Here is a 26,369-nt window from a genome sequence, read left to right on the forward strand (position 1 = left end):
GCGAGTCCTGGGTGTTTGCTTGGTGCCCGTCTGGGTACATTGGTAAAGACTGAGCCAGTTTAAATATACCTTATGAAGATTACCTAAGCTTTACCCTTGCCCTAATCCTGAGCCATCTTCCCTATGCCACATCTGGTTGGGCCTATTGGTAGAGAGTTTTATAGTTCATTCATTCAATAATCCTTTATGAAGCACCCACATGTTTAACACACTGAGGGGTGGGAAATCCAAAGAGTTTAAAGGCATAGTCTAGGGACTTTAAGACCTTATCACCTAGATGAATTCCACTAAAAATTCCTATTGACTGGCCTGATAATAGGATCCAGTGACTTATTCTGAGGGCAAGTGTGTGACTCACTGATAGCACTTTAAAATGCTAGAAAATATAGAGTGAAATGTCAGTTCTTCCCTACAGAAGCCACATCAGGCAATTTATAACCTAAGTCTTGCCAAAAGCCCATTTCTACCAGGGTTGAGAGCAGCTAGGTGACATGGTGAACAGAGGGTTGGGACTGAAGTCAGGAAGATTCATCTTTCTGAGTTCAAATCTGGCCTCGGACACTTAGTAGGATGTGATCCTGGACATGTCACTTAACCTGTTTCTCTTAGTTTCCTAATCTATAAAATGAGCTGGAGAAGGAAATGGCAAAGTACTCTAGTATTCTTGCTTAGAAAACCCCAAATGGGGTCACAAAGAGTTGGACACAACTGAAAAATGACAATAAAACCAGAGCTGAGAATAAGGCTTTGGTCTGACCCCTCTATCCTGGAATATTTGCTCCTCCTCATTATTTTCGGGAATGAAAAAACATGAAGAAAACACCACAAGGAACTGCTTAGTTCCTTGAGAAATATCAGTGGATCCCACTTACATTTTTGTTTTTCTGGAATAATGTTCTGGCTTCATTTATAATGTACTGCTTTTCTCTGATGGTGTCCTCCATCTGCCCTGATGCTGCATGCCACCTCCTTGCAAGTCTGAAAATCCTGCGGTACAGGCTGAGAACTTCTTGTCGTGTTGCTGTTGTCATCTTTGGAACCACCAAAATAGAAAAGGAAAAATTTGCGTAAAAATTCAATTTGATAGTAGGCAGCCAGGCAGATGTACATTTTTCACAAGCTCTTTAATTAGTCTAGAAATAATTGCTCTTTCTAAATAGATTTGCATGGTAAAGTTACCCAGAATTGGAGAATCAAGAATACCAGTTACCTCCTAAGCATCTTTACTTTATATTTAGTTTATAAAATGGCAAGATGATGCTCAGTGATAGCCTGTTTTCCAAGATGGAAACTTAAATTCTCTGGGAAACAGCTGAATTGAGAGTCACATCTGTATTTCACAATACATTTCCTAGCAGGTCATTTGAAGTCAAACCTCCTTTAACTTGAATACTTAAGGCCATAGGTATTCTCGATAACTGAATTTTCTACTTAATGAAAAATTTATTTTAAGCATAATAACCCTTGAAAAATTTTTTTCTTAAAATTAGTTTACTTTCTTACCCTAATAATTAGTGAACATAAATGAATTTTTCTTTAATAATTTTTTCTTCTAAATATAATTTTATTTACCAAAATATATGCAAAAACAAATTTTGACATTAATTTTTTAAAACTTTGTGTTCCAACTTCTCTTCCTCCATCCCTTCCCACCCCTCACTCACAAGAACTCAAGCAATTCCAGTGGATAGAGCACCGACCCTGAAGTCAGGAGAACCTGAGTTCAAATCCGGCCTCAGACACTTAATGCTTACTAGCTCTGTGACCCTGGGCAAGTCACTTAACCCCAATTGTCCCGCAAAAACAAACCAAATAAGTCATACATGAGTAGTCATGGAAAACATTCCCACATTAGCTAGGTTGTAAGAGAAAACAGTCAAAAAACAAAACTTCAGATTAAGGAATTTTCAAAAACAAAAATTTTTTAAAAATTTGTTTCCATCTGTTTTCAGATACTATCAGTTCTTTCTCTGTAGATGGACTGCAATTTTCGTAAGTCCTTCAGGGTTATATTGGATTATTGCCTTGCTGAAAATAACCACATGCTTCCCAGCAGATCATCTTACACTATTGCTGTTATTTTGTATACAGTACATTTCACTCTGCTTCAGTTCATGTAGGTCTTTCCAGGTTTTTCTGACAGTATCCTATTCATCATAACCTGTATATAGTACCTTAAACTTGACAAAGAATTTTCTTCATATTAGCCCAGCAAAGTAGGTACCATGTGTTTTGCCATTATAATCAATCATCATAACTATTTCCCTCCATTCTATTCCCTTCCAATGATATTTACTCTATTTTCTATCTTCTTTTAACCTATTCCTCCTCAAAAGTGTTTTACTTCTGACTGTCCCCTCCCCAACTCTGCGCTCCCTTTTTTCACCCTTCCCTCCTTATCCTCTTCCCCTCCTACTTTCCTGCAGGGTTAAATAGATTACTCTTCCCAATTGGGTGTGAATGTTATTCCCTCCTTGAGCCCACTCTGATGAGATTGAGGTCTTTGAGCTAATTCTGTATTCTAAATTTTTCTTCCTCCCTCCCTCCTCAACCCTCCCTATGAAATCAAGCAATTCAATGTCATACTTGTGCAGCAATGCAGAACACCTTCACCTTCCTCAAAAGTGTTTTGCTTTTTACTGCTCTCTCCCCCAATCTGCCCTTCCCTCCTTCCCCTCTTCCCCCCCACCCCGCCTGCCCTTACCTCCCTCCCTACCCTCAGGGCAAAAATATATTACTATATCTTCTTGAGTATGTATGTTATTCCCTCTTTGAGCCAATTCTGATGATAGTAAGGTTCACTCACTCCCCCACTCCTTCCCCCTCTTCCCCCCCCCATAAGCTTTTTTCTTGTTTCCTTTATGTGAACTACCTCTCCCCAGACTATTACTCCCCTTCCTCTTCCCCCAGTCTATTCCTCCTACACCATAACCCTATTTTAAAGATGTCATCATGGATTAGCTAGGTGGCACAGTGGACAAAGCACCAGCCCTGGACCCAGAGGCCCCAAGCCTAAATCTGGTCCCAGACACAAGACACCCCACCCTGTTTGCCTCACAAAGAACAAAACATAAATGCTTTAAAGATATCATCCCTTCATAATCAGTTCAGATCTGTGTCTTCTGTAAATTCCTTAGTGAGAAAGTTCTTATGAGTTTGAAGTATTATTTTCCCATGTAGGAATGTAAACAGTTTTATCTTCTAATATCCCTCATGAAGTCTTTTTCCAGTTTACCTTTTTATGCTTCTCTAGGGTCTTGTATTCGAAAGTCAAATTTTCTATTCAGTTCAGGTCTTTTCATCACAAATGTCTGAAACTCTTCTTTTTCATTGAAGTCTCGCTTTTTCCCTCTAAAAGAGTATATTAAGTTTTGCTGGGCACATGATTCTTGGCTGTAGTCCCAGTTCCTTTGCCCTCTGGAATAACATGTTCCATGCCCTCTGGTCCTTTAATGTAGATGCTGCTAGATCCTGTTTTAACCTTATTGGAGCTCCACAGTATTTGAATTCCTTTTTTCTAGCTGCTTGCAGTATTTTCTCCTTGACCTGGGAACTCTGGAATTTGGCTATGATATTCCTGGAGGTTTTCCTTTTGGGATCTCTTTCAGGAGGTGATCAGTGGATTCTTTCAATCTCTATTTTGCCTTCTGCTTCCAGAATATCAGGGCAATTTTTCCTGACAATCTCTTGGAGGATGGTTTCTAAGCTCTTATTTTGGTCATGGTTTTCAGGTAGTCCAATGATTTTCAAATTATCTCTCCTGGATCTGTTTTCTAGGTCAACTGTTTTTCTAAGGAGATATTTCACATCGCCCTCTATTTTTTTATTCAGTTGGATTTGCTTTACTGTGTCTTGATTTCTCATAAGGTCACTAGCTTCCATCTGTTCAATCCTAATTCTTAGGCAATTATTTTCTTGAGAGAGCTCTACTATTTCTTTTCCCATTTGGCTTTTCAAACTGTTGACTTTTTTCTCATGAATTTCCTTCATTGCTCTCATTTCTCTTTCCATTCTTTCCTCCATCTCTCTAAATCTTCCTTCTATCTCTCCTACTTTCTCTTCAAAGTACTTTTTGAGAGCTTCCATGGCCTGAGACCAATTCATATTTTTCTTAGAAGCTTTGAATGTTGGAGCTTTGTTACTATCTTCTTCTGAGGGTGTATTGTGGTCTATCTTTCCCCCAAAGGAGTTTTTGATGGTCTTCTGCTTTCTCTGCTTACTCATCTTGGCCAGCTATTTCTTGGCTTCTTAGAGTGTAGTGCTGCTTCCAGGACACACTGTTCGAGCTACAGGTGGCCCAGGGGGTGATTGGGCTTCTTCTCAGCCTGCCTGGCCTATGAGTAACCACAGCTGCTTTCTCTTTGACCTGGAAACAGAAGTCTGATTGAATTCTAATTCTCTATGGTAGGAAGCTTGGCGTGCCTGTGCCCCTCCCCCACTGGTCCAACACCACTCGATTCAGCCCACTGGTTCAGAACCAGGGCGCTTCACCCCAACTTCCATAGAGACTGCTTCCACTTCACCCCGGCCTATCCAAACCCCCTCACCAGTCCATGATTGGAGCCTTAGAAGCTGCTGGTGCTCAAGACTCTGATGGGTGCTGGAAGTACTGTCTGTTCCTGGCTGGGTCCAGACTGTGCACTGAGCTGTTCAGCCTGGTCAGTAGGTGATCACAATTTCCCTCTTTTGCTGAAAAACTTTCTTTAATGATTGAGGCTCCTGTCTTCATCTTAAACATTAACTTTTCTTTTTAAATACTTTGTATATAGTAGATTAGAATGAAAGTGTGTTCACCTAAGGAGTTAGGCCACATCAGGACCTTTAATTGTGGGGAAGAGTGGAAGTGATGGCAGGTTGGGAAAAATTTCTTTAGGTTTATGTTCTCAGCATCTGCTTCTATATTCACAAAGCAGAATTCTGGAAACAAACCAATTCTGGTTATTGGAGGACTCCAGTCACTTAGATTCAGGTAATAGAGGTTTTATTAAACTAGGTCTCCTTTGACAGATGCACACTCCATTAGATCAAATAACAGGGACACAGTAAATGAGCTGCAGGTCTAGGAATAGCACCTATGACACCATCTCTGAGTCCCTCCTGTGCTTTCTCCATTGCTCCCTAAACAGGATCAGCAGGATTGTAAAGCAGAGTGATCAGTGCTGTTAGGGAACATGACCCATTTTTAACACATGAAGAGGCTTAATACCTGGAAATCAGATACCTGGGATGGTACTGAGCTTACAAGAATTTGGATATCAAAGAAAGCATATTTGAGCTGGAAAAATAAATATTTTAATCAAACGTACATCCTTAATTCAAAGGGTACTTGCTACAGAAGTTCATCTTAAAGAGACTCTCTCATCGTAAGCAGGCCTTCAAGGATGATTCTTTAGGCTATCTATAGACCCTGACTACAGTGACCTTTCTGGAGCTGTTAAATTTCCCATGATGAATAAACCATGTTTAACCAGCTAATTTAAAATAATTTTATACTGTAAATAGGTAAACACCCTGATACACAGATACTCAATGTCTCTAAAATCCATGATATTCCAAGCAACAAAATATTTAAGATGATTTTTTGGTGGGAAGAGAGAGGTGGAAGTGCTAGGAGTCAACTTTACAGTTTGTGGTCCCACAATGACAAATCAAATCCAGAAAAGATGATGTCACTTTTTTTTTCCCTGGGAAGGAAACTGGTTTCTAAGTTACTGGCTCTCCCAAAACTCCAAGGTTTCATATGAAAAGGTGTGAGTCAGTTCGTGTGAAATACAGGGAGTGTGTAACTGACTTCTACTTAGTGATTGCTTCATTTCCCTGTGATTAAAAGACAAAACTTCCCTAATTGCATAACACATAGGCAGGGAAGTGAGAAAGTTTGGTTGGTTGAGAGAGAGTTAAATCACCAGATACTTAAGGTGTTAATAGCAATACTAACAGATGGGATTTAGAGCTATTTAAAAAGTTCTTTAAAATGATTCAGTAATACAAAAAAATCAAACCCACTGACATATATGTATATATGCACACATGTATATATATGACTACATGGGGAAGTAGACAATGAGAGAACTAAATATACTTGCCCTGAGTCAATAGGCTCACTTGGTAATATTGAATAAAGCTCAATCCCTATTTTAAGGCCTCACCACAAGGTCAGGCTTAGCATTCGCCCAATTATTTGGAAAAAAGTTCATGTCCAGTTCAGCTCCAGGATCAGCAGCTAAAGAAGACATATTAACTGTCCCTACTACACCCGTGAGAGGCAGCACTGGTATACTAGATCAAGAGCTGACCTCAGAGCCAGGAAGACCACGATTCAAATCCCACTTCTGACACCACTGGCTTGAGACCTTTGGCAAGCCCCAGAACTGCTTAGTGTTTTAGGCAACTCTTAAAGATTGTGAGTTTCAGAGAAGGTGCCAAACTGTATTGGTAAAGGTAGAGAGACCTACATACCTTCTGCAGGTTGTGAACCAATGACCCTGGCTTGCCGCAGAATGAGTCTACAAGAGAGCCAGCATTAGAAACCTCCTATTCTCATGTCCTAACCACAGGCTCCTCCATTTGTGATTTCAGAAAGTGAGCAACAGAAACTCAAAAGCACTGTATAGCATCTGTACAAAAGCAAAAATCACCACTGTCCCTTTAGCTGTTTGTTGAATTTGGAATAAGTCTGGAATATTCAGAGGAAAAGTAAAAGGAGTTATCATATATAATGTTTCTCATATCATAAATACCACAACATCCCACCTCACCCCAATCAACCAAAAGGTTCCCCTTCATGTCCATTACATTCACACTCTACTGTCTATTATGTTTATTTCAAAATTTAAGAAATGACAAACTTGTGCGCAAATCTTATTTTCCCTTACTATGCTGGTTACCAACTTATGGGCTACTGGCCCTTAAATAGTTACAAAGATTCTGTGAGGTGTGCAACTCATTAGATAACTCAGTATGATAAACTGGAAAACTTATCTGTTGATAGGTGAATAAATATGCTTTGTGCCACTATTTTACAAATTATACAGTGTCCCAAGACTCTTAATGCAGTTTTAAGTTGCCAAAGTTTAAAAGATTGGGCTAAAACTTCTAGGACATTCTTTATAGATGTTATTGCGATGAATACAATACAAATTAACTTTCTGAATTCAAAGCAGCTTTTTATCATTTAAAGATCTTCTCAGTTAATGGATATTAATCATAAAACCAACATCATGTAAGAATCCATAAAACTTTAATTTTAAAAAGAGTCCTCATACTCAAAAGTTTGGAACTACCATTCTACCAGATTATCTCTAGGGTAGTAACCATTTTCATATTTTTATTCACACTTAGCATTTCCCACAGCTTCTTACACATATTAAGGCAGGCTCTCATTAAGTCTCTCCTGGATTTCTACAATAATCTAATTGGCTTCCCTGCCTGAAGTCTCTTGCCTCTTCTCCATCCTCCACACAGGTGTCAAAGAAATGTTCCAAAGGCACAGATTTAACCATGTCATTTCCCTACTCAAAAAACTCCCATGACTCCCCTTGCTTATTTCTAAGGATTAAATACAGAGCCCCTTGGCTTTGATCTTCCTCTGCAGGCTTATCACACCTCACTCTTCTGCCCTTCTTGATGTTCCTTAGACACAATAGTCCATATCCCTATGTCTTTGCACAGGCTGCCTATTATGCCTTGAATTCACACATACCTACCAAATTACCTTGTATTTATTTTGTATATGTCAACAAAATCAAGCCAACAAGTCAACAAAAATCTATTTAACACTTACTCTGTGCCAGGCACCATACTAAGGGCTATAAATATGGCATAGTAGATAACGCTGGAGTCAGGAGTGCATCCTGGAAAAGAATGACGATGTGGCTAACTGGGCCACTATACACCGTCTCCCCTGAGAAAATTTCATTTTTGTTTTTCACAGGCATCTAATACGATGCTTTGGCATTACATACTCTATTACATTCATATACCATAACTTGTGTAGCCAATTGCCAACTGGTGGCACTATCTTTCTCCCTTTCCTTTTCTCTCAGTTTCTAGGTTTTTTGGTTTTGCCACTATAGAAAGAGCTGCTAAAAATCTTTTCGGTATATAAAACACCTCATCTTCTTTGTTTTATTCTTTGGGAGTGGGGGCCCTTCAAATGGCACCTCTGGGGCAAAAGCACACGCACATTATATTTGGGACATTGTTCTAAGCTACTTTCCAAAATGGCTGGATCATGTCACAGCTCCATCAATGGTGAGGGCATCGTCTGCCTACTTAACTGCAGCCCTTCCAATATTGTTATTTTCCATTTTTGTCATCTCTGTCAATTTGATGGGTGTGAGATCAAACTTCAGAGCAGCCTTAATTTTCATTTCTTTAATTATTTGTGATTTGGAACATTAAAAAAAAATGTACTTCAGACAGTTTGTTTCTTTCCTTGAAAACTGCTCTTCATATCCTTTGACCATTTATCACTGGAGAAAGATTCTTATGGAAATAACATTTCTGATGTGGCCAATAATACTTCTGGACCTTCTGTAGAATCAGATATCCAAATACCTAGTATTTAATCTAAGCTTGCAGAAGTATCACCACCTGAAACTACACCAACATAATAAACATTGATTCATTACCTGTAGGAACAAAAAGTCAAGAATCTCATAGAAAATAAATTATTTTGGGGCAGCTAGGTGGTGCAGTGGATAGAGCACTGGCCCTGGATTCAGGAGGACCTGAGTTCAAATCTGGCCTCAGACACTTGACACTTACTAGCTGTGTAACCCTGGGCAAGTCACAACCCCAACTGCCTCACCAAAAAAAAGAAAATAAATTATTTTTAAAAAGTGGGAAGGAAGGGGGGTTAGCAATACTAGATTTCAAACCATATTACAAAGCAGAAGACGTCAAAACTACTCAGTATTGCTTAGAAAAAAATAGAAAACATGAATCAGTGAAACAGATTGGGTACACAAGATCCAGAAGCAAATGAACACAGTTGCACGGTGTCCAATAAACCCAAAGATCCCAAATCCTGGCGTGATAAAGGACACAATGTTCAAAAAAACCTGGAAAAGTGCCTTGCAGAAATTAGGTTTAGACCAACATCTCACAGCATGTACCACAATAAGCGCCAAACAGATGTATAACCTAGACCTAAGAGGTCACATCATAAAAAAAAATTAGAGAAGCAAGAAAGAAGAAAATTTTTACAAATACATGGAGGGGAAGAGTTCTTGACCAAACAAGGCAAAATTTCCAAAAATGGAAATTTTAGATTACACGAAATTGAAAAGCTTTTGCATTAACAAAATAAGTGCAGCTAGAATCAGAAAGGAAAACACTTAATTGGGAAAACTTTTTGCAGTAAGATTCCCTGATAAAGGCCTAATATCAATAATATGTAGAGAACTGCTATATTGATATATTTATAACAAATCAATTTATGTTGAATTGTTACATATGTCAGTTTTCTATATATCATGAATATCAGGTCTATATAACTTTAACTATAATAAGAACAAAAGAGATTCCCTAACAGATAAAATGTTCAAAGGTTATAAATAGACACTTCTCAAAGGAAGAAATACAAGCTATCAATAACCATATGAAAAAAAATTCCAAATCACCAGTATGAGATATGCAAATTAAAACAACTTTGAGGTTCTAACTCATATCCATCAGATCAGCAAAGAAAACAAAAAAGGAAAACAACAGTTGAAGAAGGGTCTTTGTAGGACAAGCACTACTGGTGGAGCTGTGAAGTGACTGAACCATTCTGAAAAGCAATCTGAAACTATATGTCAAAAGTTATTAAAGTGTATATACTCTTTGACCCAGTGATACCACTACTAGGCCTATACCTCTAAAGAGATAACATAGAGAAAGGTCTTTCAAACACAGTGCTCTGTGCATAGTTAAGCAAAACAAAACCCCCACAGTCACATCCATAATATCTTATTCTGTATATTAGCCCATCATCTCTCTGTCATGAGTTGGGCAGTGTTGTTCATCAATTCTCTGGAATTATGGTTGATCATTTAATTTCTAAGTTTTTCCAAACTGTTCATTTTTTCAATGTTGACATTATAAACTGTTCTTCTGGTTTAACTTACTTCACTCTGCATTAGTTCATACAAGTCCTTCAATTTCTGAAATCGTCTTTTTCTTCATTTCTTACAGCACAAGAATATTCTGTTACTTTCATATACGACAGTTTGTTCATCAGTTCCCAATGGAGAGAGATTCTCTACCCTCACCCCCAGTTTCTAGTATTCTGATACCACAAAGAGCTGCTGTAAAATTTTTTGCATACAAAGGACTTCTCTTTCTTTGATCCCTTTGGGTACAGGCCTAACAGTGGTATTACTGGGTCACCATTGACCTAGAAACTTTTTGGGCATAATTCCAAATTGCTTTCCAGAATGGTTGGATCAATTCACAGCTCCATCAGCAGTGCATCAATGCAACTGTTTTCCTGCAACTCCTCCATTTGTTTGGGAATTTTGGGGTCATCTTTGCCAATCTAATGGGTGTGAAGTGGAATCTCAGAATTGCTTAAATTTATATTTCTCTATTGCTTATTTAGAGCATTTTTTCATAAAACCCAAGAAGAAACACAAGAGTTTCTTCCCCTGAAAAATGCCTGTTTGGGTCCTTACAATTTAACAATTGGGGGAATGGCCCTTAATTCTTATAATTATGAAACAGAGCTTTAGAGACCATATGAGAACTTTATAAGAGAAACTTGCTGCAAAGATTGTTTTGCAATTACCTACTGTAGCAAAAAACTGGAAACTAAGGAGATGCCCATTAACTGGGAAATGGTTTAAGAATATATGAGGATGGGGCAGCTAGGTGGCACAGTGGATAGAGCACCAGCCCTGGATTCAGGAGGACTTGAGTTCAGATCCAACCAACCTCAGACACTTGACACTGGCTGTGTGACCCTGGGCAAGTTACTTAACTCCAATTGCCTCACCTCCCCCTCCCCCCAAATATATTATATATAGATGAGGATATTAGTGTGCTGTAGGAAATACCAAAGGAATGGATTCAGAGAAACCTGGGAAAACATGTATGAACTTAGGGAATGTTCAGTAAAACAGAATCTGGGGGAAGAAGAAGGGAATAACATTTATACAGCACTTACTATGTGCCAGACACTGTGCTAGGGGCTTTTATAAATATTATATCATTTGCTCCTCATAAAAACCCTGTAAGGTAGGAACTATTGTTATCCCCATTTTATAGATGAGGAAACTGAGGCATAAAGAGGTTAGGTGATTTGCCCACGGATCCACAGTTAAGTGTCCGAGTCTATATTTAAACTCAGGTCATCTGTACTTCAGCCCCAGCTCTATTCACTGTGCCACCAGCTACCTCCAGAGAACAATTACACAATGACCACAATATCATGAGGAAAAACAACTCTCTGAAAGACTTAATAATTTTGATTACTGCAATTGAACCAGGATTCCCAAATACTAACAATAGAGGTTGTTTCCTACCTCTTGTGCAGTATATGATGTATATTTTCAGATACTGCTAAGGTATGGATTTGTTTTATGCTTGTTTGATATGACAATGGGGGGAAAGGAGCTGATACTGAGTTCCAAAAGAAAGAAAAGTGTTATTGAAACTTTTTTAAAGGAATAGAGGATAGAAAGAAGTTCAGAAAGAGGCAAACGGAACATCTTTATAACTAATGTACTGGATTTATTATATGCTTTAAAAAAAACTAGCTATGTGTCTTATTTGGGGATTCATACACGAACCTCTTTTTCTGTTCTTTGTGTATTGAAAATGTTCGCATCTGTTAAGTTCAGAATAATAAAAAAAATTAAAATACCCCCAAAATAAATAAATAAAAGCCTGTTGGCATGAATAACTTGGTCCTGAGTGTAGAGAGGAAAAATTCCTCTAAATGATGAGATTTACAGAAACATGACTTTGGTCTCAGGAATGCCAGAATTCCAAGTACAAAACTCTCCTAAGGCTTTCCTATCTAGTGGGGAAATGGTTGCATAATAGTACCAAGAAAATTAGAAAAAGTCAAAGGCAATCACAAGAAAAGGGTAAGTCACTGCTTCCTAACTCCAGATGAGTGAAAATGTGATTCTCTGATAGTGGATTAGACAAAACAAAATTAAGAAGCAGTTTCACAATTATAAGTGAAAGACTCTAGGGAGCTCTTGAACAAGATGGGATTTCTTTTTTTCCTAACTATTTATGATAAAACTACCTTGAAGCCAAATTTCTATCTAATTTGTTCTAAAAGGGTTTGAATATCTTTTAGAAAGTGTGAACTGCACCATGAAAATTTGTCCAAAATAAAAAAAACATTTATTAAGGACCCATGTGTAAGGCACTATGCTAGGCAATAAGGTTAAAGAGATAAAACAATAAACAGTCCCTGCCCTCAAGAAATTTACATTCTACTGGGGAATATAACATGTAAACAGGTGAGTTTACACATGATTATTTTGAGCAAGAAGGAATAAGCACTAACAACTAAGCCAGAAAATGCTTCCCCTAATTTTTTGGATCTTTGCATTGAAATGATAGACTATCAGGAAATCTCAGGAATTGTTGATTATGGAATATTAGCTATCAGAGAAGATCAAAATATTTAAAATAATGATTAATCCTTAGATTGCCTTCTATGGGCACAAGGACCCAAAATAAAGAGCTATAGATTCAGTATTGTTTTAGTAGATTTCATTATAATGCCCTACATATTAAGGGTTAACAGCAACAAGTGTCCTTTTGTGCTTAGCAAAAGTATTGCTTGCCCACTGGTGATTTAAATTAAACATAAATTTTAAATATGAAGTTTTTTTAAATCATTACACAATATTCATTATTTGGAATAAAATATAAATGCATACTATATAGAAACGTACGAGTTGAATACATTTCTTTTGGAAGATATTCTTTTGAGCTATAAGGCCAACCTACAGCATTCCAAGATTCAAGGGTAACTGTTGAGTTTTAAGCGTTCTACAAACCTTCACTAAATTCATATATTTAAGTATCAAAGAAAGAAATTAAAATTTTTATGGATGATTTCCTATGTCTCACCTGCTCATTTTCTTCCTCATTTTAAGGAACTGCTGCAAATATCTGCTAGCTGAACTAGGTAATTCCTCTTTATCCGAAGTTTCTCTAACTCCTGACAAGGGCAAGAGGGATCTGTTGCTTGCTACTGAAATTTATTGTGTGGAGGGGTTACCAAGCTATCCCAAAGCTGTTTTTCTCTGATCACTAATAATAACCCATACAGTAAAATTCTATTGTTCTTCAGTGTGAGTAAATAACTTTCAGTTGGACACCCAGTTTATCTACATACTACAGCTCCTGATCCTTATTGGAAATATTATACTGTAAGCCAACACCAAACCTATCACTATAATTTCCTTCCTATTTTTTCTTTATCTCTTCCTCCCCATTCATCTTTGTGCATTCCTTTTTTCCATATTTATGCTGCTCCCTTCTTTCTGGTGAATAGAGAGATCATATTAATTTCAGTCCTTACCATGTCTAGCGTGAGCATACACACTCACAAATATGTGCACAGAAAAAGCAGTGAGTTTTATTAATCTATGCCACCTATACTTCCCGTCTTCCCTACCTTTGGGACTAGACTTTTTATTTACTACTGCAGACAGATCATGGTGATCACAAACTAAAAAGGGAAATATCATGTTGTATACTTGCTGTACAAAATATCCTGTTCATACCATTATTAGTGTTATATAAGTATGTCTGGATATGAAAAAGGAAGGTGTAAATGTTGGGAACATAATGTAAAAAAAAAGAGACAAAAACAGGTCTTATTTGCTTTTCTACATTAAAAAGAAGAGAGAGAGCGCGCGAGTGAGAGCAAGATCCTTTACAACAGTTCTCAAACATGAAATAGGAATGGGACTATTATTATCTGGGAATTTTCTCAAAAGATACATCTCAACCATAGCAAATAAATGTACCAGGTTCAAACGTTATGGATTTCTCTACTACACACACAAGACTATGCATGTACAGGGAGCTCTCTAATCAGGCTACTGTAACCATGACAGTAGCTGATCTTCCCTGGGAGAGAAATTTAAATTAAAACAGAACCTAGGTCCCAGATTCAAAATAAATGGAGTAGTTATTTTCCATAATGGCACATTACAGGAAAGAAAAAGCAAGCTAAAAGAGCCTACAGAAAGGAACATTAGTCAGGTGTGAAAAGTTATCCTGAATAGAGTAAGGAACTAGCCACCGACAGAGGAAAGCTAGGCCAAAGTTAAAGATCAAAACCATTCACTTAGAACTGAAGAAATATACGGTGACTAAATAGCCTATAATTAATACTGGTTACATAAGAAAGGTCTTCTGTGCAATCTCGGAAACATAGATGGGAAGTACAAACTAATATAATTCCTTCATTTGCCATGATTTGTCTAGCAAAGTTAAGTGTGAAACTGACAAAGAAGCTTTTAATTATATTACTGGATAGAGCTGGGGTTTTTTATCACTCAACTAAACTTTTGAAAACAGCTAGCTATCTATTACACAGTTGCTGCCATTTCAAACAGATTCCTTAAATTAGCTTATAAATTCCAAACATGTTTGATTCACTAAATGCATTTTGAGTGAGTTCTGTCTGCCATACGAAGACAAGGACGTCCACATTCAGACTGACCAGAAATCACCACCCTACGGGCGTGCTACTGACCCACAGGAAGCATAGAATTGTCCTTCCTGGACTCCCATGTGTTCTCATAGGTGGTACTAACAGGAGAACACTGTTTTTGTGGGCTATGAGGCTGAATTTAATTGTTCAATAAGGGATTCTACCACACCTTCAGCTTCTATGGGGCCTGAGTTTCCAAGTGCTATGTTCACCCTAAACAAATATTTAAGTGCCTACTAGGTGCAAGGCACAGCCACACATGGGGATAGAAGGGAAAAAAAATTTCCTGCCTTCAAGGAGCATTCTATGGAGTGGAAATAACAGACATGGAAAGTAAATACAAAATAGCTTCTAAATAAATACAAAGTGTGAGGCAATGGAAGAAAGCAATTATAACTGGGGGGGGGGGGGCAGAAATTAGGTAGTGTTGGAGAAGGAGAAGTGCCTCTCAGGTTGAAGCTTGAAAGGAGTTGAGAATTTAAAAAGTTGGCAGTGTAGGGGACAGCACTTTATCCTGTGCAAAAGTGGGTTGTGTTAGAAACCAGCTTAACAAGGGGTTAAGGACTGAAGAGTACGAAAGCAAGTGATGAGTACAGATAGCTTATCCATTAGATTTTATCATATCACCAACAAAAAGGAAGAGCAGGACCTGCTATCATTACTCTCAATCTACAGGGGTGGAAGTGGGGTAATTCAATAGAAAACTTTTTGCTAGGATCAAAAATTAAGTCACTAGCAACATCAACAAAACAGCACTGACCTCTTGATTTCTACTTGACAGATGAGTTCAATTATTCTGTCTCTAGGAATAAACAGTGCTATGTACACTCCTAGGCTAGGCTCATAGGATGAAGTCTTGGAATCTCCCTTAGTGTAAATATTGGCTTCAGTTCCTTGGGAGCTCTAGAACTGTCAGGGTGCAAGGGAACCCAATTCAAGTTTCAGGCCAGGATCATTTACAACATCCAGTCCAATCACTCTCCTGACCTGCTCTCATACTTTACAAATGCCTTCTGGGGGCAGCTAAGTGGCGCAGTGGATAAAGCATGGGCCCTGGGAGTACCTGAGTTCAAATCTGGCCTCAGACACTTAACACTTACTAGCTGTATAACCCTGGGCAAGCCACTTAACCCCCATTGCCCCACAAAAAAACAACAACCCCAAAAATGCCTTCTGGCTCTCTCTCCTTGGATGTGCTGCACCATGGCCCCTCAAACTCTAAGCTCATAAACTATCTTATCTCTCCCCAAAACTGTTCCTGCTCTGAAATTTCCTGTTTCTGTTGGTATGATGCCATTCTTCCAGTCACCTTGGAAGAGTGAAGCTTCTGAAAATGAATCACCTAAAATTTTTCCCTTTTCATCTTCTCTTTCCAATCAGTTGCCAAATATTGTCCAGTCTTACCTCCACATTCCTTACATCTATGCCCTCTTCTGTACTCACCCTATCTATGGAAGATGCATGGGATCTATATTCAAAAGATCTGGATTAAAATTCTGGTCCTTACATTTTCTGGGTGGTGCCAGTCATGTCCCTTCTCATAGTCTAATTTTCCTTATGAAGGGGGTAACCTACAGGGGTTTAAACTAGAGTCCAGGAACTTTTTTTTAATGTGATAATTATATTTCAGCATAATTGGTTTCCTTTGTATTCTTATATCTTTTACTTTATGCATTAAAAATATTACAGAAGGGTTCCATCAGTTTCACCTGATGGCCAAAAAGGGTACATTAAACAGAAAAGGTCAATGATTCCTGGCCTGGATGTTGTTCAAAGTCCTTCCCACAGTACTAAGATTTTAGAATCTTAGTTTAGGGGAGCTATCATTTTTCTTTTCTTTTTTTTTTTTTTGGTGGGGCAATGAGGGTTAAGTGACTTGCCCAGGATCACACAGCTAGTAAGGATCAAATGTCTGAGGCCGGATTTGAATTCAGGTCCTCCTGAATCCAAGGCCAGTGCTTTATCTACTGTGCCACCTAGCTGCTCTAGAGCTATCATTTTTCAATTAGACTATTTTAGCAGCCTTTTTTTCTTCCAACCTGCAATTTTCCTCACTTTCCCATCCTACCCCCTTCCAATTTAAGGTAATCAAAATGAATCTTCCTAATGGACAAGTCTCACTATTGGAATTGATATGGATCTGGGGTAACTTCCAGAGAAGCTAAACTAAAGGACAGACACAAAGACAAAGTAAGGAGATAAGGTGTGGCTGCTGCCTGATCCTCGAGGGCATAGATAACTCCAGAAGTCTGGACAACCACCCCCTCCCCCATTCAAAAGCCTTTCCCAACCCACTCTTTATTCAAGCTTTCCCCACCCCCAAAGGGAACTTTCCATTATCAGGTGGTCATCCCATCTATCTATAAAAGCTTGGGCCTTTTTTCCATTTAAGGAGAAAGAAATCTCTAAGCCACTTCCTCCCCTCTAGGCAAAGTCTTTGCCTTCCATCTTAGTCACTTTCTCTAAGAGCCCAAATAAAAGACCATTTATTCTAATTGAATTGTGTGAGAGGTAATTCTTCAGGGATGAAAACCTAAGGACTCCCCACCAGACCGGTCATATACTCTGCAATCTGCAAACTGTGGCCTTCTTGCACTTACGTTGGCCAAAAGGCACTCCATTGCTTTCCCTTCTCTCCTAGTTTCCCTGGCTTCTTTAAAACTCCAGCTACAATCTCACCTTCTTATAAGCAGAATTTCCTGATTCTCCGTAATGCTAGCATCTTTCCTCTGTAGGTCAGAGCTTCTTCAACTGTGGGTCAAGATCCCATATGGGGTCGTGTAACTGAAAGTGGGGGTGGCCAAAAACTTGGCGATAGTAAAGTTATGTAAACGTATTTTATATAACTACATACCGAACATCACAGAAATTTTTCTCCATCAAAAAGAGGTCGAGTGGAAAGTTTAAGATGCCCTGCTGTGGATTAGCTAGTTTATCCTATATAAACTTGTACTTGTTAGTATGTTGTCTCCCTTGATTAGACAGTAAGCACTCTGAGAACAGGGGCTAATTTTGTTTTTCTTTGTATTCCCAGTGCTTGGCTTGATAAATGCTTGTTACTTGACTTGCCTTTGGAAACAGTGTACTTTCTAAATTTCATTTAACTGTAATTCTACAATTGTAGCCAATTGAATTCTTTCTTTCCCTCTCTTCAAGGCCCAGCTCTGGTGTAACCTTCTAAACCCTTACTTGGATTAAAACACTTTGTATGAATCTTTCATTGTTCTTCTCCGCCCCGCCCCCCATATCTTGCAATATATTTATGAGTATATTTTGTTGCTTTCCCCACTTCCCATCCTCAATTGGGAAGGACTCAATTCTCCAGCCCGTAGAATTCCCTTTCTCCTTACAATGCTCAAGTTGGGTGTGACCTTCACAGATCCATCCCTAGCTTCAAGCATGTTGCATTTCTCTTTCTCCACTCTCCATCACTCCCAAGAGAAGTTAGGCGACACAAAGAAGAGGGCAGCGCACCTGGTTTCAGAGAGATATGAATTCAAATCCAGCCTCAGACACTTCCTCAACATCGTGTCCCTAGGCAAGTCATCTCATCTTAGTCTCCTCATCTGTAAAATGAGCTGGAGAAGGAAATGGCAAACCACTCCAGTATCTTTGCCAAGAAAACCCTAAATGGGGTCATGAAAAGTCGGATACGACTGAAACAACTCAACATCACTCCCAATCTTGTAACGTACTAATGAGAGTAGCTCGTAAACTCCTGGAGGGCGGAACTGAAACTTAACTTTCCAAATTCCACACCACTGGGGCGCACTCCCATTCTCCAGCCGGATGAATTTTCCTTCTCTCCCTACAAGGGCCAGCTCCTGTGCCATTCCCTCCCCAAACCCTTCCGGAGTCAGCCGCTGAAACTGATCCCTCCAGCGTCCCATTTCCTTCAAGTACTTGGGTCATCCCTTCCCTCTAGTCCCCCCGCCCCCATCACTCCCCGCCTAGTAATGGATTCATCAAGAGAGTACGTATAGTGCAACGTTAACGGCCCCAGTAGAAAGTGGAAGCGGCCGGAGGGCAGCCGCTCACGTCATTTTTCTCAAGTGTCCCTAGTACCCAGTGACCCGCGTCTATGAGGCGAAGAATCCTCGTGAAAGGAAGCCAGTTGGTAGTCCGACCCCTGGGTGAGACACCTTCGCCTCCCCACCCCGACCCTCACAAGGGGGGCGGGGATCGGTTGGATTAAACCAACACAGGTAAATGGCCCCGGGGAAATGGCGACCAAGACTACGGCGAGGTGAGCCCGAGCCCACGGGCCACGAGGGGGGTAGGGGGAGGGGCAGGTCACACCGCCACGTATCCTAGCAACGCCGCACCAAGCCACAACTCCCTCCCCTCTCCTTGCCTCCAACCCTAGCGAGCCAACCGCGCTCTCCACCGCCAGAGACCACCTTCACCTCTTACACTCACACTGTGTCCATCACGCCCGCCCCACCCACCCACAGTGCGGGGAATGAGAGGAGGGAGTGTCAGGAGCCCAGTGGAGTCGAAGCGGACAGACCGGGGTGGGCCAGGTCGGACCGAACCACTTGAGGAAACATAGGTTTGAAGCATCATTCATAGATAAAAGGAGGCTCGAGTCTCACACAGACCTCAACCTCCCGCAAAATTTACCTTCCGGCGTATCCGCTAAAAATACGGTCAATCTCTTCACCTCCCTCCTCTTCTCCTGCTACCCATCTCCTATCTGCCTCCACCCCCCCTACCTAACCACGTTGTGGTTCGGCCCAGTTCCGCCCAGACGATTTCCTTCCCCCCTCCTTCCCCAACCTGAGACTGGGGGGGAGGTGAGAAGGTCGGGTCGTTGCCCTTACTTGGCAACGGCTTCGCACGTTGCTGCGTGCGTCACTCCGCCGTCCGCCCTCCCGCTCCCTCGGCCCTCCCTCCCAGAGCTGCGGGGTTACCGGAAGTGATGATGCAGGAGGAGATGGAGGAGGCGGGGCCTCTGGGCGACCGCCGCTGGTGGTGTTGCAGATGAGGAGGAGGCGGCTGCGGTGTTGGAAGAGGAGGAGGCGGCGGCGGTGGTGTAGGGAACTGGAACGCGAGCGGAGATGGTAGGTGGTTTGGATCCTTCGGGCTGCCGTCGTTTCCAGAAAGGGTTTGGCTGGCTGGGCTGGAGGAGCCTCAGGAGCAGCTGTGAGTTGGGTGGAGGAGGAGGGGGAGTAGTGAGGTAAAACTGAGGAGGGGGGGGCGAGGATGGGGGGGAAAAGGGGGCGATGACTGGTCCGAACTGTTCACCCTGGAGGTGGCTGTGAGGAGAGCCTTGTGCCTAGTCACCTGGTGCTCGGGAAACTTACCTTTTACTCATCCCCTTCTCTTGACCACCCCCACCAGCCCCCACCCTAAGACTTTGGGCGGGGGTGGGGGGATGGGAAAAGGGGGACGGGACCGTTTGGGGTTGGGTGTGTGTCAGGGAACTAGAGCTCCTGGGATAATGTGCCCCAGGTAAGAGCATTGGGGTCTGTGCCTCAATGGGGGTGGGGGTGGATGAATTCTCCAGTCTCGACCTCCTCCCCGCTTCCCAACTCTATTCATAAACTGTTCCTAGTGTTGAGGAGCTCGGACCCGAAGGCCTCTCAGCACCTTTGCAGTAAATGATAAACATCTGTGCCTAGGGGAATGGGGCTGGAGCCTTTGCCTATATCCTGTGTAGGAAATGGGATGTGGTGACAAATATTATGTTGGCTTTTTTTTTTTCCATTCCCATTCTTTTCCACTATGATCCCATGATCCTAACTAATGTATCTGGGTGACTATCATTATTATTTTATAAAATGACATTATTAGCCTGGTGCCAGTGGTCAACCTCTTTCAAATTTGGTGTTTAGCCTTTGATTTTAAATCACTCAGAACTCCAAGCTTTGCAACAGCGGTCAGAGGCTCTGTCACACAGAGAGCATCACTCAGTTCCTAATTGCTTCAGATTATAATGAATACTTATTCATTTGAAAAAAATCTGACCTCAAGGTTTCAGAGTTAGGGTGATCCCTTATGCCTTGCAAGGATTTAAATGGAATCCTAGCCTAGTAATAATCAAAGGTCTGCTCTAAATACTTTGTGTATGAGGAATTTACACCTTGTCAATTATTTCTAGAATGATTTGGTGTTCTTCTAATTCTAGATTCTTTCTCCACCCACACTTGATGATGCATTTCAGAGAGCAGAAAACCCCATATTACTTTTTGTTTCCACAATTGGACAACAGCTCTTTATTGTTTTCCTTTTATGTGTTTGGCACACGAGATTTTTAAAGCACATAAAGCATATGCTGATTTTTAAAAAATTATTTATTTAGATTTGTACGGAGCTAATCTTAAAGGAGATGATATCTGTTTGGTTTGGTTTTGGAGAGGGAAAGCAGTAATTAATGTGAAAATAAAAAATAGTTGTAAAGAAGGCTTCTTTGTTCATCTTATTGTATTAAAGAGAAAATAAATGAACACGCAGGGCCTTCACAGACCATCATTTGGATTTTGGAATGAGGCGCTAGCCTCAACTATGTAAAAATTCCTATTTTGACACTAACATTTTATTCATCTGGAAATATGAACTGCGTTTTTGGAAGACTTTAAGATTCTGTGTCCAAACTTCTTGCTTTTTTTTAACTGAAATATTTATCCATTGACTGTATGCTACTGTTACAGGGCTTGGGCACCATTTAAAAAAAAATCTACATCAATCCATAATATGTCTTTCTGATGAAGGGGATCCTACCCCCAAATCAAGTCACAAAGTTTTTTTGTTTTTATTTTTGTATTTTTGGTGAGGCAATTGGGGTTAAGTGACTTGCCAAGCTAGTAAGTGTCTTGTCTAAGATCGGATTTGAACTCAGGTCCTCCTGACTCCAGGGCCGGTGCTCTATCCACTGCGCCACCTAGCTGCCCCAAAGTTTTTTTGTAAATATAATAGTATTGTGCCCATAGTCGTAAAGTACTGTAAAGAAACTTGTCAAAGGAATGACAGAAATGGGGGAGGAGTTTGAACCATAATTTACATGAATAGAGAGTGTTTTGCTTAATAGTCTGGATAAAATAAAAAAGCAGGCAAGAGAGTGAAATGTGACAGGTTCTATTTTATATTTTCAATATACTTCACTACTCAAACAGGTTTTAAATTTTTTTAAGTACTTTTTTTGTGTGTGTGCTGTTGGACTGTTAAGATCAGAAACTAATCCTGTGATGAGGGCTAAGTTAGAGGTAGCAGTCACCTTGATTTTCTATAGCTGATGAGTCTTCCATTCTTCATAATTAAAATTCAGTAGGATATTCATTAATGTAGTCTTTTTTCTTTAAGTCGGGTGTTTATATAGAATTTGCTGCTATTAAATTATGAAAAACCAATATGTGTCCTAGTATAGGAACTTGTTGAGAGCCACTGTATAATTCTGTATATAATAACAATAGGAACTTGTTGAGAGCCACTGTATAATTCTGTAAAGTATTTCACCGAACAATATATGCTGTTTTATACTTATAAAGTATGGGCAGATGACACTATTGACCTGTCATCCAGAGGACTGGTGCTCCAAGAATTGGTTGTTTTTTTGTTTTCCAGTAGTGAGAATGGTTCAGTGTTGATACAATCTCATTCTTGACTCTGGTCCCTTTTGTGACCAAGGAACAAAATACCTAGGCAACACATATAGTTTTGTATTCTGCTGGATCAAAGGCAAAGGTGTACTGGAGCAAGCTCAGACTCAGTGTAAGAGCATTTACACCTTGGAAATTGGCATGATACAAATCGGGGTTCGATTTATTGTTTTGTTGATTGTCTAGACTTAAGAAAGTGATGGAGAAAATGTTACTAATGCAAATTAAATTTAAAAGTGTGTTGTGAATACATTTTTTTTACCCCAGAGAACTGGTCGTTAAACATTTACCAGGAGATCTTTTAGGATATGAATCACCTGTGCTAGGGGTCCAAACTATGTCCAGTGGAAGAGCACAGTTAATTGCCCAGTTTAGGGCTTGAACTAGAATGGTGTAGTGTGTGGGACTTAGAGTCAATAACAGCTAGGTTTGACTCCTGAGTGCCACACTTGCTTGTTGTGGCATTGTGGGCAAATTATTTAACCCCTTTGAGCCCATTAGTAAAATGGGGCTAATAATACCTCTAGTAGCTACTGTACTTTGCTGTGGGAACAAATGAGATAATATATGTAAAGAATTTTGTAGGCCTTAAAGATTTATATAAAAGCTAGCTAGTTATTGAACCCCATGACACTTACCTTGTGAGCACCATTCTCTCAGCCAGATTAAACTATGAGCTATCTACCTTTTCCTTTTGAGATCACTAATTTCTAATAGATTCATGTTTTGACCTCAAACATAACAGTCCATTAAAAAGAGGCTTCTCTGATTCGTCTTATTGAACTGAAATATAGTAGATGTAATTGAAATTATGTATTTCTTCAAAACATACCTTCACTGGAGGCCTTCACTTGATACCATATGCAGTAAAGGTGCTTCTGCTTTCTCAAAGGCTGTGCCATCTGAACATGAACTATGTCACTTCCTACAAAGCTAAAAGGCTTCAAGTAGAGACTCCCTCCACTAAATGTCTGTCCTGAGAATAACAGAGTAGCTGGGTTTAAAGAGACACCTTACCAGCTTGACTCTCACGTGATGACTTTTCTATCAGTTGTGAAGATGTTTGAATTGAGAGATTTTGATGCCTCTGTAGCAGAAGTAACTCACTCATTGGATGTTTCAAGTATTGGGAAAAAAACCCCATGGTGAATAGTATTCTGGGTCTCTTGCCCAGTAGAATGCTGAAAGTATAAATGGCGCTGAGGTACTTCTACCATTACACACAATTTTACAAATGCTAATTTAAACCTTTTAGTGGGTTGGGAAAATGGAATCATGTATTAAAAAATAATTGTTTACCATTTTCAAGTGGTATTATTTAATAGGTTTTACTGATTATATTCCTGAAGTTCCTGATTGTTCCAAGTGTGAAAACCTTTTGGATGACAGGTATATGAATTATTGAATCTAATGAATGTGTATACATATATACATACATGTGTGTGTATATATATATATACACACACACACACACACACACACTACATTGCAAATTACAAAAGAGAACAATTAATGCTATGCAAATAATTTGGTCCATTCTCCTTCCCCCCTCCCCACCTTCCATAGAGTAGGCCTTTCAGAGAAGTGGAGGATTTATATTGATATGGCTTTTTTGGCTTTGGCCCAGGCTAAAGAATTTTGACTTACTCTATATGCTAATGATGCACTTAAAATGCTCTTTCCAGTGGGCTGTTAGGCTTTCCACTATTCATCCTTATTTCAATGGTTTATTATAACTCAAGTATGAAAATATCCTGTGGGTTGAAATTTCATCAGCCAGTTTACAGACTGGTGGCTTTTTTTTCTTTCACATTAAAAAAAATGGTGAAAAATGTGAGGTGCTGAAGCCAGTGGTATTTAAACGGGCTAGTTGTGTTTTAGAAAGAAACCTTGCACCTATCTACATGAATTTTAATTCCAAATTTTTATTTTCTGTTCAGGTTGCCGGTGGATTTGTTTCATAAACTCTGGGGACCTTCTGGGGGGAAAAACAACCTCTTGAAATAATGGGAGACTCAACAGGGCAGTTGAGGCCACTGGACTATTGGAGTTGTGATTAAGTGGTTTTAAATTTCATCAGATGATTTAAAATTTAATCTGATTTTGATGTTGTTTTTGATTTACATGCCGTGGCAAGGAGAGTTAATTGCTTACTGACTGCTGGTTGTTTTGAGGTGAGGACATGGTAACTCGGATGAAACAATGGTAATTACATGGTAACTCCTGTTACCCTGTCTTTTGATAACTTACAATTACCCCTTTGTATTTGTTTACAGATGTTGAGCTAACTAGTTGAGTACCAGTTCTCCATAAAATTCAGGAAAATGTTCAATAGCTGTTTGTACAACATAACAGAATGTTTATATGAGCAACTGTCTCTTCAGTGCAAAACTTGAAGCAATAAGTTCTCATGTTCTTTCCAAATGGTAGGTAGGAAGAACATTTTTTTCTTTTTTTTGGAAGCTGTGATGGACAGAGAAATGGGTTGTCTTAGATTATTTGATATCTTAATTAGAGAAAAAGTAGTGTTGTAGAGTGGCAAGAGCTTGCTGTGGAAAATGGAAGAGGCCAACCTTTGATACATGCTGTGGCTGTGTGATTTGGGCATATTGCTTAGTTTCTCTGTGCCCTAAGCGAAAGTTGGGTCCAGTTAGACAATGATTACAAAATAAGGCTTAGACCTGGGTTTATTTCAGTAGTGAAATGGTAGTTTGAAAGTCTCCAAAATTTGAGTTGCCTGGAATCATCTACACTTAAGGGAGGAGAGGAACCTCTTTAGGATTGTTGCATAAATGTGAGTTTAGCTGAAAGGAAACACATCAAGCATCATAATTCTGCAGAGGTGAAGCATATATTGCTCTTCTTTAGGTGTTACTAAGTAAAGTGTTTGTGACCATCATCTACCACCACCCTGATTACATCCCTCCTTCTAAAGACTTTGACTTACAGTGGCCGGTGTTTTAGCCTTGCCATATTATGTTATTTCAGATTGAATTGCAGCATTGCCTGAGAGACCTTGATCTTACAGCCCTGTGAATGCCCTTATATCTGAATTCTATCTATAGTGCCTTATAGCCCTTAGTGACTTTGCCCTTATATCTGAATTCTATCTATAGTGATGTGAATATGATCTAAATGGAGGGAGGCATGACATTGTGGAGTTAGCAGAGTCGGTTTAAAGCAGGGGATGTTGTTGAGAGAGCTATGTTTTATTTAGCTTCTCTATGCATTCTGAGGTGAAGAATAGCCTAGCCTTTTGATAAAACCATTTTCTCAGCTATGGTGATATTTTGCTCCTTTTAAGCAGAGGAACAATTCGGTAATAAGGAATGACACTGGATAATATTCCTTGGATGAAATAGGCTGAATCTTTAAGTGGTTGATTTCTAGGGCTCTTTCTTATAAAGTGGTTTTCCTTTGAAGCAAGTAGTTAATTGTGTGATCAGATACGGACTGTCATTTTGAAAAGATGAAGTCAGCATGTTTTACCCACAGTAGGAGAGAGCCTAACTTAGGGGTTGCTAGTTTTTAGAATTCAACAAATATTTATTAGGCCTCTATCTATTATATAATGCTGGGTGATGAGAGCCCAGAAGGGAATAAGTGAATAAGGTCTGTGTTATCATTGTCCTTATCCATGTGGAGTTTACAATCTAGCAAATTTTTTTAGTAGATTTTTCTTCTGCAGAACCTATTATTTCTCTCAAGTCTTAAGGTCAACACTAAAGAGTGAAAGGGGGAATGCTGAAAATTCATTACTGACAGGTAGGGCTGTGGAAGAGGGGTGTGTTGGCTGAGACTGGGGCGTGTCAGGTGGTTGTTGGTGGTTGCTCTTTAACTGAGTAGAGAGGGTAGGTCTTGTAAAGTGAACACAAACTATGTCCCCTTTCACAATTTGAAATGCCTTTGAGCCATGGGGAGGAAAGGCAGCTTGCAGTCTTGTGGATGACGAGGTTGATCTTCAAGATTGACTGGTTAATCAGGACTTAATGTTATATATATATTAATAGTTAGGAGAGGTCATCTACTTTTTCTGAGATCTTTGTTTTTTGGTTCTATTACTCAGTCTGAAGCCGTAGTCAGTAAATAGTAGT

The 26,369-nt window shown here is 39.6% G+C and overlaps 2 protein-coding genes across 11 annotated transcripts in view; one reads left to right on the forward strand and one right to left on the reverse strand.

The window, feature by feature from the left end:
• LYRM1 (LYR motif containing 1) overlaps positions 1–19,719 on the reverse strand; it is a 35,150-nt gene extending 15,431 nt beyond the window's left edge. Inside the window, exons 1-3 of one of the 7 annotated variants that reach the window (XM_043975068.1) lie at positions 19,032–19,092; positions 18,028–18,151; positions 873–1,031 (exon numbers count right to left, since the gene is read on the reverse strand). In XM_043975068.1, coding sequence (XP_043831003.1) covers positions 873–1,031; positions 18,028–18,078 — 210 coding nt within the window. In that variant the 5' untranslated portion in view covers positions 18,079–18,151; positions 19,032–19,092. The other 6 variants (XM_043975073.1, XM_043975074.1, XM_043975069.1 and 3 more) reach the window with 6 other exon arrangements.
• Positions 18,769–26,369, forward strand: part of DCUN1D3 (defective in cullin neddylation 1 domain containing 3) — a 35,833-nt gene continuing 28,232 nt past the window's right edge. Inside the window, exon 1 of one of the 4 annotated variants that reach the window (XM_043975067.1) lies at positions 18,769–18,923. The gene's annotated coding sequence lies outside the window, so the exon portion shown is untranslated. Of the gene's footprint in view, positions 18,924–19,605; positions 19,741–19,768; positions 19,857–26,369 lie in introns of those variants that run through there. The other 3 variants (XM_043975064.1, XM_043975065.1, XM_043975066.1) reach the window with 3 other exon arrangements.

Source organism: Dromiciops gliroides, chromosome 1 (assembly GCF_019393635.1).
Source record: "Dromiciops gliroides isolate mDroGli1 chromosome 1, mDroGli1.pri, whole genome shotgun sequence".
Lineage (NCBI taxonomy): Eukaryota > Metazoa > Chordata > Mammalia > Microbiotheria > Microbiotheriidae > Dromiciops > Dromiciops gliroides.